This window comes from Enhydra lutris, unplaced genomic scaffold (genome assembly GCF_002288905.1).
Source record: "Enhydra lutris kenyoni isolate GAN:26980312 unplaced genomic scaffold, ASM228890v2 scaffoldscaffold44, whole genome shotgun sequence".
Classification (NCBI taxonomy): Eukaryota; Metazoa; Chordata; class Mammalia; order Carnivora; family Mustelidae; genus Enhydra; species Enhydra lutris.
Window position 1 is genome coordinate 14,644,936 of NW_019154128.1, and position 18,452 is coordinate 14,663,387.

The window sequence follows — 18,452 nt, forward strand, 5'->3', positions numbered from 1 at the left end:
CAAATAAAGGCTTCTTGGAACTTTGGGAATTTTTTTAAACTAGGAAATTTTAAATGTTTCCCTAAAGGCAGTTACTATCCTAACAAAAGGTACTCTTCAGCCAGTATTTCTTAAAGAATGGGTTGTGGTCTATCTACACCTTAATCAGCTAGAATGCTTGTAGAAAAAGCAGATTCCAGGGCCCTACCACCATAATGTGATTCCTTACATCTAGTCTGAAGTCCAGAAACCAGTGTTTCATGTACACTCCCACTTTCAGGAACTACTCTTTTGCCATCTTGATCCACAATAAGCACTGCAGGCAGAAATAAGAGGGGACACAAGTACCTTAACAAAACTTTTAAAGTCATCAATAGTTTAAAATATGATTTTTATTAGAGACAGCTAAAAAAATCCATGACTTAAGAGAAATTATATAGATTATACATTTTAGCTTAAATTTGCATTTCTCTAAGGACTAATAATGTTGAACATCATTTCATTTATTTTTAGTCCAACTAGGTATCTTCTTTTGTAAAGTGTATATTCAAAGTTTTTATATTGGGATGTTTGTCTTACTGAGTTATATGAGTCCTTTACAGATTCTAGATATATGTCCTTTATCAAATATATGTCCTGTGAATATCTTCTCCCTCTCTTTCCTATTACAAATAGTGTCTTTTGGGGAGTGATTTCATTGAGATGGTGAGATAGGCTGTTGCTAACTTCAGTCCCCTTCACAAGAAGATCAATTAGCAACTATCCATGGATAAGACACTGTTGTAAAACTCCAGAACAGAGGGGTGAGGGTGAAGAACCCTCCTGGACCACAGAGACTGAAAAGGACTATGCAATAGAAAGGTAAGAGGAATGGCTACACTCTGATCACATTGCCCTTCCAAGGCACGCATAGAGCCACAGTAAAAAGGTCTCCTGGGCATACAGTTTCTCCAGAGGGAAAGAGACCCAGGTGGATATCCAGGTCCCTCAGTGTAATGGGTTGCTTCCCAGAAGGCCCACTTGGGTCTTGTCACAAGGGGATCACAGGAAGAAACTTCGGGGTGAATCTGTAGGTCTTGACTACTGGAGATTATATTGGGATACAGGGGAGGACAGGATATACAGCAACCAGAACTTGATAGACTGCCCTCCTCCTTGAAACAACACCCAAGTGGAGATCTTAGCCAGTGGCTATACCCATCCGCAAAGTCAAACCAGAGGCCCCGCCTGGCCAGTGATGTTGGTGGACAATTCTACATGATTTGGGTCCCCACCCAATGAACCATACCAGCCATGAGCCTGTTCTGCAGCCTCACCTAGGCTGGGAAGCAAATTAAAAGACCTGCCTAGGGTTGAATATAAACTTCAGCTCCACCCAACCAGGAAGCCTAACTGGAACATCTGGAAGCTGTAAACTCAACCTGCAGTCCTGCTTAAAATGGCACTTAGCAGAGAACTCAGCCAGTGGCTCAGCTCACCTGCAGAGCTGAGCTGGTGGCCCCATCTGGCCAGGGAGCTTGGTGGGTAGCTTTGCTAGATTCAGGTCTCCAGCCATCAAATCATAATGGTTATGGAGCCTGTTTTATGGCCCCATCCAGGCAGGGAAGCAAATTCATAGTCCTAACTGCTGAGTATAGCACGCAGTCCTGCCCAACTAAGAAGCATGAGCAGGCACTGTGGAGGGCATGTTCCAGCTATGCGTGGACAGGGAAGCAAGTCAGTAGTCCTATCCAGCTGTTCCCAGCCAGTGGCAACCCTGCTGACATCAGAGCTCCACTAGCATCCTTGCCCAAATAGAGACCCACTTGCCCACGGGCACTATCAGCTGATTCATCAAGAACCCCAAGTTAAGCTGACTAAAGAACTGTCTCTGCAAAGACACACAACCAAATTTTTTTTAAAAAATGCATAAATGAAATGAAAAGTTCAACAAATAGAGGATTTCTATTAAATGAGTTATATATTTAATATAGAAAAACAACCACCAAATAGAAACCCTAGGGATGAAGAATATACAATGACTTGACTGAAGAATTCAATAAAGAGCTTCAACAACAGATCTGTCCAATCAGAAGAAAGAATCAATGAACTGAAAGGTTACTTGAAATTACCCAACAAGAGGAACAAAAAGGAAACAGAATGAGAAAAAGTGAAAAAAGCATGCTGATTTATGGAATAACTTTAAGAGAAACGATATATAGTTGATCCTTGGACAACGTGGGTTTGAACTGCATGGGTCTACTTACATGTGGATTTTTTATAGGATACTATTTTAAATGTACTTTCTCCTCCCTAAGGTTTTCTGAATAATATTTTTTTCTAGCTTATTTTATTGTAAGAATACAGCACATAATACATAAAACATACAACACATATGTTCCGGTCTACATTAGGCTATCAGTTAAGTTTTCAGAATGTTGAAATTATATGTGGATTTTCAAATGCATGGGGGGTTGGTGCCCCTTTACCCTGTTGGTTCAAAGGTCAACTATAGCTTCCAGTGTATGGATTTCAAGGTGTTTTTCATAAATTTATCCTCAAGTATGTAACATCTTTAGAGGCTACTGTAAATGGCATTTTTCTGTAACATTTTATGGTTGCACTTGTAATAAAGAAAAAGTGTTTCTGATATTGACTATATATTTTTCAATCTTACTAAATTCACTTATTCTCATAGCTCTTTGGGTATATTCTTTAGGATTGTCTATACAATCATTTTGTTGACAAACATCTTCCTTCTCTTCTTTCCCAAATGATGCCTCTTATTTCTACTTTCTGTCTTAATGTACTGACCAGCACATCCAGTACAATACTGAGTAGAAGTGATGAAACTAGACATCCTTGTCTTGCTCTCAATAGAAAGAAAGCATCCAATCTTTTACCATAAGCATCATGCTGGTTTTTTGTTGTTGTTGTTTCTTCCAAAAGATGCTCTTTATCAGACCGAGGGAATTCTTTTCCATTCCTAGTCTGCTGAATGTTTTAAGTCATGAATATATGTTGAATTCTCTCACATATTTTCATTTCAATTTTTAAAATTTCCCAAATTGTTAATGACTTCTAATTTAATTCTGCTATGTCAAAGAACATGATTCTGACTGCTGAGTGCATTGCTGAATAAATATCTGTGAAGAAAAATATCTATAAGAGTAAGTTCATCGATAGTGTTGTTCAAGTCTTTTATACCTTTACTGATTTTCTGTTTGTCAGTTATTGACAGATGAGTGTTGAACTCTCCAACTATAACTGTGGATTGATAATTGTGAATTTACCTTAATTTCTGTTTATTTTTTCTTCATGCCTTTGGGAGCTCTCACACTAGGCTTATAGAGACTTAGGACTACTGTATCCTCATGACGAATTTTCTCTTTTATAATGATAAAATGTCTCTCTTTATCTCTGATAATATTCCCTGCTCTAAAGTCTAATTGGTCTGATAATGTTATTCCCCACCCCATCTTTTTACTTTTAACTTACTTGCATTTTTATACTCAAAGTGCATTTCTTCAAAATCAAATTCTCCCTGAACAACAGGGAGAAAATATTTGCAACACAGGACTACTACCTCTAATAAGAGAAACGGTTCAAAATGGAAAAAATAAGTATCAAAGGTCCTATGGAAAAATATGTAGAATGAAGACAGACAACATCAAAAAACAAATATAAGCATGGCATAAAATATGTAGAAAGATAACAACCTCACTAATAACTAGAGAAAGACAAACTAAAACTATATGACAGAATTTCTGACCTATCAGAGAGACAAAAATTAAAAAGTATGATAATATATTCAGTAGGAAAAGTTGTAGGAAAATAGGGACTTTAATTCATTGATGAGGGTTATGCAAATTGGTGCAGCTCTTGAAAGAGAATTTGGCAACATTAACAAAACTACACATGCATTTACCTTTTGACTCACCAATCCCATGTCTAGGAATTTACCCTAATCATGTACTTTCAACAATACAAATTACATATGCACTTATCTTTTTTTTTTTTAAGATTTTATTTATTTATTTGACAGACAGAGATCACAAGTAGGCAGAGAGGCAGACAGAGAGAGAGGAGGAAGCAGGGTCCCTGCTGAGCAGAGAGCCCAATGCAGGGCTCAATCCCAGGACCCTGGGATCATGACCTGAGCCGAAGGCAGAGGCTTTAATCCACTTAGCCACCCAGGTGCCCTTGCACTTATCTTTTGACTCAGAAATCCTATATGTAGGAATCTACTCTGCAGATAACTTTGAAAAATATGAAAATACATATATGCAAGGCTATTCTTTGAAGCACTGTTTGTAACTGCAAAATACTAGAAACAAATTGCTCATATGCAATCTACATCCAAATAATATGTATGTTGCAGTCCATAAAAATACTGAGAAGGGTCTCTATAGGACTTATTTTTAAGTAGATCAAACAAAACACAAAAAAGCCTATATTACGCTTCCTTTTGCAGAAGAAAGGGGAGGTATAAAAGAAAAATCCATGTGTTTGACACTTTTGTAGAGTTTGACTTTTTGAATTCTACTATTTCATATTTTAAAATGAGTCTTTAAAATGGAGGTAAAAAAAATCTCAAATAGAAACAAACGAACAAGCAAACAAACCAGAAGCCAAAGAGCCAAACTTTCTTCAGAATGAACATTACCACAATGCTGATGTGTGGGGGGGCAGTGGAGAAAGACAGAATGGTGAAGAACACAAGAAGAACACAACACATGTAAATTTTGAGTAAAATATTACTCAAATACCATATACATTCAAACTAAACAAAATAATAATAAATTCTAAACACTGTGCTTCCAACTAGTAGGTTTGTTTTCATGGTGGTATGAGTTAACCAATCTGAAACAAATTCATTTGTATTCTAGGGTTGAGTAATTAAGTCTATATTCTGTGGATAACTGGAGCCAGATTTCTCATTGCTGGAGAATATATGGAAACAAAAAGGGGAAGGGCAGAAAGAACACTGTGGTGGTATATTAAAACTGGAGTTATCAGTAACAACTCATCGTTTTAATATACATAGATATTAAGACAGATATAAACAGATATATGTTTGTGCATACATACATACAGAAACATTTCTTCCTAACTCTAACAAGGTCTAGAGACAATCACACCCCAGCAGTAATGATTACACACAACATAACAGATCTTAGTTTGTAAACATCCTCCACTAAAATGAAGCACAAGTCTCTGAAGAAGTGGGATGTTCCTGGGCTAGATGAGGAAAATTATGAAATACGCCTGGAACATCTTGATGTTTCAGAAAGTAAGGAAGTGTTCGAAAAATGGGGACATGTGAAAATCATAGATAATACCCCCAAACATATATGGTCAATTGATTTATAATGACAGTGCTAAGATAATTCAATGGGAAAAAGACCGTCCTTGCAACAAATGGTGGTGAAATAATTGGAAGTCTATACCAATAAAAGTGAACTCTGACCTTTACCTTACGGTTTCCTTGCATTAGAATGTCAACAACAAACAAAAAAACTGAAAGAATGATAGAATTAAAAAAGAAAAATCACCAGAGGAGTAATTTCCAGGCAAGATGCACCAGCGGATGCTGTAACTAGTCAGAGTTTGATGCCAAACAGCATATTTACATGGTTTCAAAGTACTTCTTTGCAAGGTATTTATGTATTACAAATGAAAATGGTACAAACAGACATGTTGTGCCTCCCAATAATCAGATGAACTGAGCAGGACACATATTTAAGTGATATTCCTGCCAGAAATGCATAATCTAAAATGAACCATGAGAAAACCCAAACTAGGATGCTGGCCTCTACTTTTAAAATAAATGGGCTCTACTTTTTTAAAAAAATGTCAAGGTCATAAAACAGACAAATCAACTATTCCACATTAAAGGTGAGTCTAAATTAAAATTAAATATGACTGGAACTGGCCTGAGATTTGGACCAAAAATTTCTTTTCTTCTTAAAATAAAAATTATCCCTAAGGCCGCCTGGGTCGCTCAGTCGGTTGAGCAACTGCCTTTGGCTCAGGTCATGATCCAAGGGTACTGGGATCAAGTCCTGCATCAGGATCCTTGCTCAGCAGAGAGCCTGCTTCTTTCTCTCCCTCTGCTGCTCCCCCTGCTTGTGTGCTTTTTCTCTCTCTGTCATATAAATAAACTCTTTAAAAAACAATAAAGTTTAAGGGCGCCTGGGTGGCTCAGTGGGTTAAGCCGCTGCCTTCGGCTCAGGTCATGATCTCAGGTCCCTGGGATCGAGTCCTGCATCGGGCTCTCTGCTCAGCAGGGAGCCTGCTTCCCTCTCTCTCTCTCTCTCTGCCTGCCTCTCCGTCTACTTGTGATCTCTCTCTGTCGAGTAAATGAATAAAATCTTTAAAAAAAAAAACAAAACAATAAAGTTTATAGATTAAATAATACTATTTGTGTTAATGATTGTGTTTACTGATTGTGGTATGTATTCTCAGCTTTTATAAAATTATGTCCCTCTTTATAAGAAATATACACTCAGGTTTTAAGAGTAAAGGAACAACATATCTATAATTGATTCTCAAAAAATTCAGAAAAATAATTACATATACATTACAGGTATGTAGAGAAGGACAGATAGGAGAAGGTAGGGAAGAAAAAGGAGGGACAGAAGAAGTAGAGAGGGAGTTAATTAATGATAAAGTAAATGCAAAATGGTAAATGAGGGACTCTAGGTCAAGGATATATGGTAATTCTCTGTACTATTTTTGCATTTTTTTCCTCTGAACTAAAACTATTACAAAAAGTAAAAAAAAAGTAAATATAATTTGAAAACTAAAGTATATTTCTTATAGACAGCATATGCTTGGATCTTTTTTTAAAGACTTTATTTATTTATTTGACAGACTAAGAGAGAAAGACAGCAACAGAGGGAATACAAGCAGGTGGAGTGGGAGAGGAAGAAGCAGGCTAATGCGGGGATTGATCCCAGGTCCCTGAGATCATGACCCAAGCTGAAGGCAGACGCTTAATGACTGAGCCACCCAGGCGCCCCAGATCTTTCTTTTTTAATACAGTCTGATAATGGTTTTGAAACTGTTTACATTTATTCTAATTTTTTATATAGTTGATTTTGGTCTACCATCTTACTATTTGTTTTCTATTTTTTCCATCTGCTTTTTATTCCTTTTGTCTTCTTTATCTGCCTTCCTTTAGATCAAGTATTCTTTTAGTATTTCACTTTATACCCATGACTGCTCTGTTAGATCTCTTCGGGTTTTTTCTTTTTAAATGATTTTAATGTATCTTCCAGTATTTGTTTCATCTTTTCACAGTCTAACTCCAAATTATTATTCCACTTTACATACATGTAAGAACTTCACAACTCAATTTTCCCTCCTCTTGTCCTTTGTGCTGTCATCATACATGTAATGTATACAAGTTATCAATTTCATAAAACACTGTGATTATTTTAGGTTTTAAAGGTCAGTTATCTCAAAAAAAATTTTAATGAGAAAACATGTCTTTTATATTTTTCCACATATTTTCACCTTTTTGGTGATCTCCATCATTGTGTCTAGAGCTGTTTTCATCTGTAATGGTTATTACCTTCAGAATTTAAAGGAACTGCCTTAACATTTCAATCAATTTGCTGATTTTGTGTTTGCACTGTCTCTGATGAAGAGCCAGTAGTCATTCCCAGCTTTTGTATCCCTACATGTAATTTATTTCTTCCTGGCTGCTTTTTGTCACTGATTTTTTTTTTTAAAGATTTATTTTTTTTTAATTTGACAGACAGAGATAACAAGTAGGCAAAGAGGCAGGCAGAGAGAGAGAGAGAAGAGGAAGCAGGCTCCTCACTGAGCAGAGAGCCCAATGCGGGGCTCATTCCTAGGACCCTGGGATTATGACCTGAGCCGAAGGCAGAGGCTTTAACCCACTGAGCCACCCAAGCGCCTCAGAAGTTGTTTTTTATGTTTTCTGAATAAATTTAAAATCATAACGTATGACAAGTTTGAAGGTTCTGAATATTTTTTATGCCTTTTTTTTTAAATTTTATTTTTTATAAACATATATTTTTATCCCCAGGGGTACAGGTCTGTGAATTGCCAGGTTTACACACTTCACAGCACTCACCATAGCACTTTGTCACTGATTTTTAGGAACTGGAATATTATGTGATTTCGTGTGGTTTTCTTTGTGTTACTTGTGCACTGGGTTTAGTGAAGTTCTCCAAAAGCTCTGTCCTCCAATTCCTGGAACTTAATTACATCTGTGTTAAATTGCTTGCCATTATACCATAGGTCACCAGGGGTTTGTTTATTCTTTTCCAGTCCTTCTTTTTTCTTCCTGTGCTACAGTTTGGGTTACTTCCATCACTATGTCTTCAATTTCACTTAAAAAAAAATTTTTTTTTTATTTATCCATTTGACAGACAGAGATCACAAGTAGGCAGAGAGGTAGGCGGGGGGGGGGGGGGGGAGCAGGCTCCCCACTGAGCAGAGAGCCCAGACCCTGAGATCTCGACCTGAGCTGAAGGCAGAGGCTTTAACCCACTGAGCCACCCAGGTGCCCCAATTTCACTTTTTCTTTTGTAATGTCTACGTTTTTATTAATCCCACTCAGTGAAATTTTCATTTCAGAAACTGTATTTTCCAGCTCCAGAGTTTCCACTTTGTTTTTTTACAACGTCCATTTTTCCTTCATTATATTCATGTTTTCCTTTAAATAGATGAACATATATAATGGATGTACTGAATTCCCTGGTGCTACTTCCATCATCTCCATAATTTCTAGATGTTTCTTTTTTTTTCTTGGTTATGGGTCCATTTATTGGTTCTCTACACATTCAATAATCTTTGATAAAAATAATTATTTCTATTACATTATTACTATTCTAAGTTACTTTCATTTCCATATGAATTTCAGAATTAGCTAAACTGTAGGTAATCTCTACCAAAAAAAAGCCTATGGGGATTTTGATTTGGATTGCACTGAAATATACAGATAAATTTGGAGCGAACTGACACCTTAATATTGACTTTTTATCCATGAAGACAGTATTCTCCCTCCCCTTATTTGGGTTTTCTTTATTTACTCTTGCTGATGTTTGGAGATTTCAGTGTACAGTCTTGCACATCTTTGGTCAGACTTAACCCTAGGTTCACTGACTGCCAAATCTACCCAGACTAGGCTACACCTAGGAAGCTAGGGCATATGAGGCCTGTCACTCAGCTGCTGAGCACACCAGGACACAGAGCTCTCCAGGACACAGAGCTATGTAGGAAAAGGGGACGGTTCTTTTCACCAGCTGCCCACTCTAATGTCCATACTTGGAAAGGGTGGCGGGAGGGGAGACAAATATCACCTGATTGCCACCAGCCACTAAAAAGCCTCTACAGCACGGAGCCTACGGAAAATGAGATCTGCCAATGTTCTCCAGCTGCCATATCCGATTGGAATAACTGTCCCATCCCAGTGAGCTGGGGGAGATAGGAACATCTACTTGTCTACCAAGCCCACTGAAACAATTCTGATGAAAGGCAGAGCTGTGGAGTGATGGATGCAGTCTCTAGCTTGAATGCTATGACCTCCCACACTGTTCTTACCACGTTCATACAGATTTTGTTGAATAAATGTTTCTCAATTCATTGTAAGTCCTTTGAACTATCTCCAGATACTCTGTCTTTGCTCATTTTAATCATCCTAACAAATGTTTCTTATGGGGAGAAGTCCCCAAGCTCCTCATACCATCATTCCAAAAATCTCAATTCTGTCACACTTGTATTTAAGGTGAGAATAATGTGATGCTTTAAAAAAATAAGTGAAGTAAACTGGCCTACTCAAAGGAGCTTACCAACATCTGCTTCTGTGGTTTAACGCAAAGTTAATCCTATCTTTACTTAAGCTCACTTCTGGTAAATTGACTTCCTATAATCAACTTACTACAGTCTCCAAGATTTATGTAAAGTAGGGCCTTTGGGGGGGGGGGAGGGGGGGGCATATATGTCACTTCATGTGCAGCTAAAAGCTCCAGAACTAGAAAATAAAAGTATAAACCCCAGTGAAATCTTAAAAAAAAAAAAACAAAACACAGCTTAAGGACAAATATTACCAAGTTTTGGATCTAACTACAATCTTCTGGATGCTTATGGCTACTATAGGCAACCAAAAGAGTTATACTTAATAATAAGGAAACTATACAGTCAATTAAAGAATCTGAACACCATGTATTTCCCAGCCCAGTATTTTTGGCTTATTTCCCAGGTACACCAGGAAACTTAAAGATTAGAAGAATCTGGTTCTTCTCATGAACATTAAGTGCATACACACACATATACACATATATCCTTCTTACCTAGCTGTATTTGCTAACATTTTCAGCTCTTATGAAAATAACAACAGTAGCAGTATTCCCAACCTAAGAGCTCTGCATTAGCTGCTTCTCTGTCTGAAATGCTCTTCCCTAAGACTTTCACCAGGTAAACTTAAACAGCATTTCAGAGAAGGCTTCCTTAACATCCCATCTAAAGAACCTATGGAGTCCTGTCTATTCCAGACTACTCTCTAGCTGCATTTACTTATTTAGTGGCTTACTGTCTGTTTTCCTCATTTGAACATAGGCTCCACACCAGGGCAGGAGTCTTAGACTATCTCGCCCATCCAGCACTGTAGTAGTTTTAAAATATGGCCACAGATTCTCTGATGCTCCTCTCTTCAAGAGATGGCGCTTAATTCCCCTGGCCTTGGGGTGACTTCTTATGAATGGAATATGGCAGAAGTGATGGTGTGTGACTGTAAGACTCAATTACAAAAGACACTGTGGCTTCCTCCTCATTTCTCTTGCATCACCTGTTCTGGCGTCAGCAGCTGTCGTGATGTGGCAACATTTAAACAGCCCTATGGATGGTTCAACGTGGTGAAGAAAAAAGGCCTCTTGCCAACAAGCCAAGAAAAACTAAGCCTTTTTTTTTTTTTTTTAAAGATTCCATTTATTTATTTGACACACACTGAGAGAGATCACAAGTAGGCAGAGAGGCAGGCAGAGAGGAAGGGGGAAGCAAGCTCCCTGTCGAGCAGAGAGCCCGATGTGGGGCTTGATCCCAGGACCCCGAGATCATGACCTGAGCCGAAGGCAGAGGCTTTTAACCCACTGAGCCACTCAGGCGCCCCCAAAACTAAGGCTTTTTGCCAAGAGTTACATGAGTGAGCCATCCTGAAGAGGATCTAGCTGGCCCAGGCCTTCAGATGTGGGTTGATACCTGAACTGCCATCTCAGGAGGGATCCTGAGCCACAACTACTTCACTGAGGTGCTTCCAAATTCCTCACTCCCAGAAACAGGAAGATGATATATGCTTGCTGTTTGAAGCCACTAGGTTTGGGGGTAGTTTATTACAAGGTGAGAGATAACAAATACAACTACTAAGTCACCAGTTCTTACAACAAAGCCTGGCATAACCGAAGATTCCAGCAAACGTTTGCTGAGTGACTGAGCAAATAAATGATCACACAACCACAACTTACATTCATATAACATTTTAAAGTTCGCAAACTATAGTTGGCCAAATATTTTGGCCAAATAATTTGATCCTCACAACAACCTTATATAAATACATAACCTTATTATCATCTGTAAGATATACCAGGCAGAGAAATCATCTTCCCCAGTTTGCCAATGAAAGTCGTGCTCAGAGCAGTGAAAAGGCTGCTTTCCAGGCCCCACAGACAGTGAACAGAGAACTCAGGACTTTTGACTCCTCATCTTCCACCACAGGGCTCCACACTCCCAGGAAAAGTCAACCATGAAAGATGGCCTCATGTCACAAAATACTCAACCATTACCGGTATTTATTGTAATATTTTGGTGTTCAACTCAAATAAACACTGATGGAACACTACCTGCACATCCTCTACCATTCTATCATTGTAACTGATAATCATATTAAAACAAATCAGAAGGGGTGAGTCAGAACAAAGGAGAGGAATAGGAAAAGGGGATCCTGGAAAATTGTGTTTCCCATGGTTTTACTTCCCACAATTCTGAGGTCATGAAAACAGCAGTTCATTCCCTTGCAGAATATCCTAAAAGCCCATGGAGCCAAACCTGTCCCCAGAACTAACACAGATGATAAGGGTGGGTGGTGAGGGTGAGGAGGGAGAGGAAAAGGCCGGGGGAGAAAGAAACGGTAGCCAGAGGCTAGCATCTACCATTGTACTGCTATACAATCCACTAGGTACAGAATCATTCTATTAGCTGAGCTTTTCATGTTACAAATTTCCCTCGGGCAGGTAAAGTTTCATTTAAAGAATGAGGGTTTTGATCCAAGAGATCATGTACAGGAATTTAAGAAAGTGTGGGGCAGAATCTACTGGCTTACTAATAAAGCCAGGAGGCAGGCAGCATGTGGCTTATATATCTGGGGAGCACCAACAGTGAGAAATTGATGCAGAAAAGACGAGAGAAGTTCAAAAGACAAAGTGTGCCTCCCAGCAATCTAACACTGGCCATGCCGCAAGGGGAGACTGGTAGAGGTAGTAATCTCTAGAGGTGGACCAGGCTCTGGAGTCAGAAGCCAGCCTTCACCTCAGCTATGCCTTGGGCTTTGTGGATCATCTTGATGATGCAAGTGAAGGGCATGCCTGTGTCTTCTGTACCTTGATCCCTACAACCCTTTATGACATCCTTTTCAAGTGTGCTTTTTTCCCCCACACAGTAGGCTGTGTTTTGTCACTTTAACACCTGTGCTCTATGACCTCATCAGAAGGGATGTCTTCATTGCCCTTCAAGATGCCTAAAGGCAGGGGCTACACACACAGTCCCAGCACTGAGCAGGTACTTTCAGAAACCTCTAGGAATACTGGCTGAAAAAGAAAATCCAGGGAATACAGAAGGACTACATACTTGCTGTGCACACAGTCAGAGTGAACACACACAGCCTGGCAATCAGAAGATGACGAATTCTAACTAAAACTGTGCCGCTTTCCCCGCAAGCATATTCCTTGGTTCTAAGGGTCTCAGCTTCCTCGTGTGTCAAACAAAGGGCTCAATAACACTACCTATTAGGGTCTCCTGTACTTAGAATCCTTTGAAATCATATAACTTTCACCTTAGTCAAATTTTGAGACCCAAACCCAAATGCTGACATTTTTACAGAACAGTTTTTTAAACTGAAAAAAATTATAATTTCTGTTGTGTTTACAACTATACATTTTATTTACAACTTCTGTTGTTACACAACTGCACACTTATATTTTCATTCACATTTTATTTTACAGATGCAATTTTATTTAAGTTATTCTTACTTAAATGAGAGCTCTGGCAGTGTTTACTTTATGTAGCGCTGAGCCACATGTTAAAAAAAACCAGCTAAATGTGTGCAAGCTATGTTCTGATTATGTTCTTGTAAGTGTAGAGGCTGTATTTGCTTTTCCATGTCATATATATGTTTTAAAATAACTTATTAAGGGTGAGTCACAAATATAGTCCTTTAGTTTAGTTTTTTGTTAGTTTATATTAGGTTCAAAATCTAAATTTAAGCCTGTATATTGTTATGGATTGAATTGTATCCCCCACCAAATTTGCATGTTGATGCCCTAACCCTCTGATATGATAGGCTTTGAGAGATAATTAGGTTTAGAGAAGGTCACAAGAATGAGGCCTTCATGATAGCATTAGTGCCTTTAAAAGAAGTGACACCAGAGATCTTGCTTCCATTCTCCCTCTTTGCCATTTGAGGATGAAAGGGAGACAGCAGCTATCTGTAAGCCAAGGACAAAGCCTTCACTGGGGAACCAATCTGCCAGCACCTTGATCTTGGACTTCTGGTCTCCAAAACTGTGAGGAAAAAAATGTTTAAGCCACTCAGTCTATGTGGTATTTAGCCCAGTAGCCTGGGCTAAAACGTATGTTTAGTACCTAATCCAGGTTCATACCCATAGCATATGCATTCCAATTTGAACCCAGTAGTTTAATGAATTCATGATCTTAGTCAAAAAAAAAAAAAAAAAAAAAAAAAAAGTGAAGTCTGATGGTTTTAAAACGTATCTGTAAATCATCGAATATTCATCATTCCCCTCACCCAATTCCCCATCCCCACATCTTTCTCCCCTCCCCCATGCCTTAAATCAAGACCAACATAAGTGACTGGTTGAACAGCAGCAGCCAACAGAGGTAACACTACATGACTTCAGAGTGAAGGTCAAAAAAAGTGATACAGCTTTTACTGGCTCTCTTTGGGATGTTCACTCTTGAAATCCAGCTATCATACTGTGAGGGAGCCCAAACAAGTCTTTGTGAAAAGACCACACAGAAGGGCCCAAATGTAGGCATTCTAAGGTGACAGCCTAGCTGAATTCCAGGTAACAAGCTAACATCAGCATGCGAGTGAACATGCCTCTAGCTCTGGAGTCTCCCCAGCTGAGGCCCCCATCACCATGGAGCACAGACAAGCTGTCTCTGCTGTGCTCTGTCTAAACTCCTGGCTTACAGAGTCTGACGGCATAATAAGATGATTGCTCTATGCCAGTAAACTGGGCTAGTTTGTTAGGCAGATGTGGATCACAGATAAGTGGAACATGAGATCAGAATATAATTATGTATTGATGTAAATTCTTCATTATACTAGGAAAATAACTTAAAGCCAAATCTTGATCATGGATGAATAACATCATCTTCATAAATGTAGCCAATATAACTTCATAGCTAATTTCCTAACTGCTGGAATAATGTAACAAGAAAGTAGCACAAGATAACAGGTGTCCCTTTCTTCCAACGAGTTTAGCTCTAGAGGAGTCAGGGGGTTCTAGGGTTCTCAGATGGTCTAGCCAAGGTGGCATCAGGCTAGACATGGAGTATTCTGGAAATAATCCACCCCAGTCCCAAAAATATCTGCGAAGGGGTAGAGGGGTAGAAGGGTGGCATTAGGCTTTATGATAGAGAGCGGAGTAGTCTACATCTTAGTGTAGGCAGTGGGTGTGTCTTTTGGGTAGGGTTCATGGGTAAAGCAGGTCTCAACAGGGCATATAAAATTAGGCAGATGGACAGAACAATGAGGAAGTAGGGTCATGTTACTGCAGATCTAAGAGTGAAAAAAGCAAAACCAGTGAATGAAGGAGTTTCATTATTGTATTTATGAAGTTGAGTTTTATTGTCTTACTCTGAGTATGTGCTACTTCTCTCTCAGAATAAAGTTCTTTGCTGATGAAAACTTCATTTCACTAGGCCAAGGACACTCAAGGATATTTAATTCACAGCTCTCATTCTCCTTTAAATACCAGGTACAGACCCTCACTGGGTATGTAAGTTCATCAGGATAGTAACTTTCTGTTTATAGTGTCTCCCTTTAGATGTGAGAAGCTACCAAAAGACCAAAGAATTTGGATGTGAGAAAGACATCTTCAAATTCACATGCATGTACCTATTTTCATAATACCTAAGGGTAAAACAACTCCCTTGTTTGTTTTCACAGAGAAGCTGTGTTCAAAAGGGGTCTCTTTCAGTGACTTAGGTTTCATAGCTCTGTAGGCAGACACCTTATGGTAACTAAGGGCAGGAACAGTCAGTCCACAATAGGTAGCAACAGCCAGGGGAAATTACTAGGGAGTTACAAAGCTGATCCTCCCCAGATATGATGGGGAGAAAGACTATATGATATACCTCACCTGCAAATTCAGATCTTAACCTGGTTTTCCACACTTGAAATACATGATATAATGTGACTTATAACTTGCTTTTTCCTCTTCACCAAAAAAGGTGGTGCAAGAGAAGGACAGTATTGCTGGAATCCCCCAAAAGGAACTGAAATTATGTTAGTATCTTATTAAATATATACAATTTTATGTTATAAAATATACATATATTCCTTACCTTTTCTGTTGATACGAACTGAGTCCAAGTGTTGTCTCAGTCTGCGAAAGGAAGAAAACAATGAAAATACTGAAACCTTTCTACTACAGACAGACAGAACATCCAAAATATACTGCAGTTTCAATTTCGATCATATACTCACTTAGATTTTCAGGTTAAACCCAATCCTTAAATCAAAGGAAATGATATGTCACATTACATAATTCAAATGAGAGAATAATTTGGGATTAAATTTTAAACACATATGAAAAGAATACAGAGTTATGTGATTTTTAAGAGTTTGCTAAACCAATACATCCTGTGAGAAGAGTCCGCTATGCAATCACTTTGGGAGGCCAGCTGTGCCTCTCATTGCTCACTGCTTACCAACTGTGTGGCTGGTGCTGGTGTATAACGGCTCCTGCTGCTATGGAGCTCAAGGGTGTGGGGGCAGAGCCATTTTAAAACTAAATAAATATAGGAGCACCTGGGTGGCTCAGTTGGTTAAGTGTCTACCTTCAGCTCAAATCATGATCTGAGGGTCCTGGAATTGAGCCCTATATTGGGCTCCCTGCTCAGCAGGGAGTCTGATTTTCCCTCTCCCTCTCCCTCTGTGTGCGCACGCTCTCACTCTCTCAAATAAATAAATAAAATCTTAAAAACAACCTAAATAAATATGAAAGAACTATGAAAATGTTGGAAAGGTACTGTGAAAGAGAATAAATAGGTGTTGTGTTTCAATGTATCATGAGGGAAGGCCTGTCTGAAGAAATCATATCTACACTGAACGTGATTAAGTGTAAAAAAGCTGTGTGTGGAAACAGGGCTGTGTAGTGGTGGAAAAAACAACAGGCACACAGATCCGACTTCAGAAAAGAGCCTGGACATTCAAGAAACAGACAGAAGGTCTATTTGGATGGAGCTCAGAGGGACAGGGGGAAGAAAAGTAGAAAATGAGGTTGGAGGGCTGGACAGGGGCTAGACTATGCTGATTCCTGGTGAGAAGCCATGGTAAGAAGTTTGAAATTTGATCTACTCTATATGTAATACAAGGGATCTGAAGGAGTAAGAGAGACAGAGACAGACATGGTCTGATTTAATTTTAAAGACACTATTCTGGTGGCAGTGTAGAGAGGATGGAGGAGAGGAGAACAAGACAAAAAGCAAGAAATTGGTAGACAACTGAGGAAGGTAAGTTCTTAATAATGGTATGTGAGAAAATGCCAAAACTCTAAGGAATACCATCAGTGAACTTATCCCAAAAGGTTAGCTTCTAGGTGGTAATTAGAAAAAGAAGAAGAGTTGTGGCATTATTTTTCCCATTAATATATATTATTTTGCAATGGTATTTTTGGAGACTGTATATGGAAGAAATATGACAGATGTGGGAAAATGTCCTTAGTGTTTGAAAGTGAAACCTCGGGTGAAGGTTAAGTGTCAGGATGTCTGTAATTTTCTTTAAAATGTTTCAGCACTATGACTTGCAGGTGCATGGAAGTATGCGTGTATATAAGCAAATATGACAAAATGTTAATAATCTATCTCAGTGGTAGGTAAATGGGTATTCATTCTTAACTCTTATTTTCTGTGCTTAAAAATGTTTAACTTTTCATTATAAAAAATTTTTAAAAAGAATTTATTTATTTGAGAGAGAGAAAAAGCACAAACGGGGGGAGGGGCAGGAGGAGAGGAAACTTGACATAGGGCTCAATCCTAGGACCCCAAGATCATGACCTGAGCCAAAGGCAGACACTTAACTGAGCTTCCTAGAGCCCCCCAAATTTTTTCTTGTGGGAGAAAATGTTATATATTTGATAAAGGGTTAATATATAAATATATAAAGAAGCACTAAAATTCAACTTTGCTATTGATAAATAGCAAATAAACAAACCTGATTTAAAAATGGGTGGGTGGGGGCCTGGGCAGCTCAGTAGGTTAGGTGTCTGACTCTTGATTTTGACTCAGGTCATGACTGCAGGGTCCTGAGATTGAGCCCTGCATTGGATTCCACTCAGCATGGAGTCTAGTCTGCCAGAGATTCTCTCTCTCCCTTTCTCTCTGCCCCTCCCCTGCTTGCATACTTGCTCTCTAAAATAATAAATCTTAAAAAGGGGGGGCAGTGCAAGCCTTGATAGACATTTCTGCAAAGAAATATACAAATGGCCAATGGTCCCATGAAAAGATGTTCAACATCACTATTAGGGAAATGCAAATCAAAACTATAAGAAGACACCACCTCACTCCCATCAGGATAGCTACTATCAAAAAGCCAGAAAATAACAAGTGCTGGAAAGGTTGTGGAGAAACTGCTATCCTTGTGCACTGTTAACAGGAATGTAAAACGTGGTGCTATGGTGGAAAATGGTATGGTTGTTCCTCAAAAAATTAAATATAGAATTACCACATGATCCAGCAATTCTACTTCTGGGCATATACCCAAAAGAATTGAAAGCAGAAAGCAGGGACTCAAATAAATATGTAAATATCCATGTTCATTGCAGTCTGGTCCACAATAAAGTGTGGAAGTAACACAAGTGTCTACCGATGGATAAATGGACAAACAACATGGGGTTTATATGTACAACAGAGCATTATTCAGCCTTTAAAAAAAGGAAGAAAATTCTGACATATGCTACAACATGGATGAACCTTGAAGACGAAGTCTATACTAAATGAAA

At 38.7% G+C, this 18,452-nt stretch overlaps 1 protein-coding gene across 1 annotated transcript in view; it reads right to left on the bottom strand.

Annotated features, from left to right (window-relative positions):
- LOC111155839 (transmembrane protein 131) overlaps positions 1 to 18,452 on the bottom strand; it is a 216,665-nt gene that overhangs the window by 118,885 nt on the left and 79,328 nt on the right. Inside the window, exon 3 of the mRNA XM_022516255.1 lies at positions 15,796 to 15,836. Within this exon, the coding sequence (XP_022371963.1) occupies positions 15,796 to 15,836 (41 nt within the window). The remainder of the gene's footprint in view (positions 1 to 15,795; positions 15,837 to 18,452) is intronic.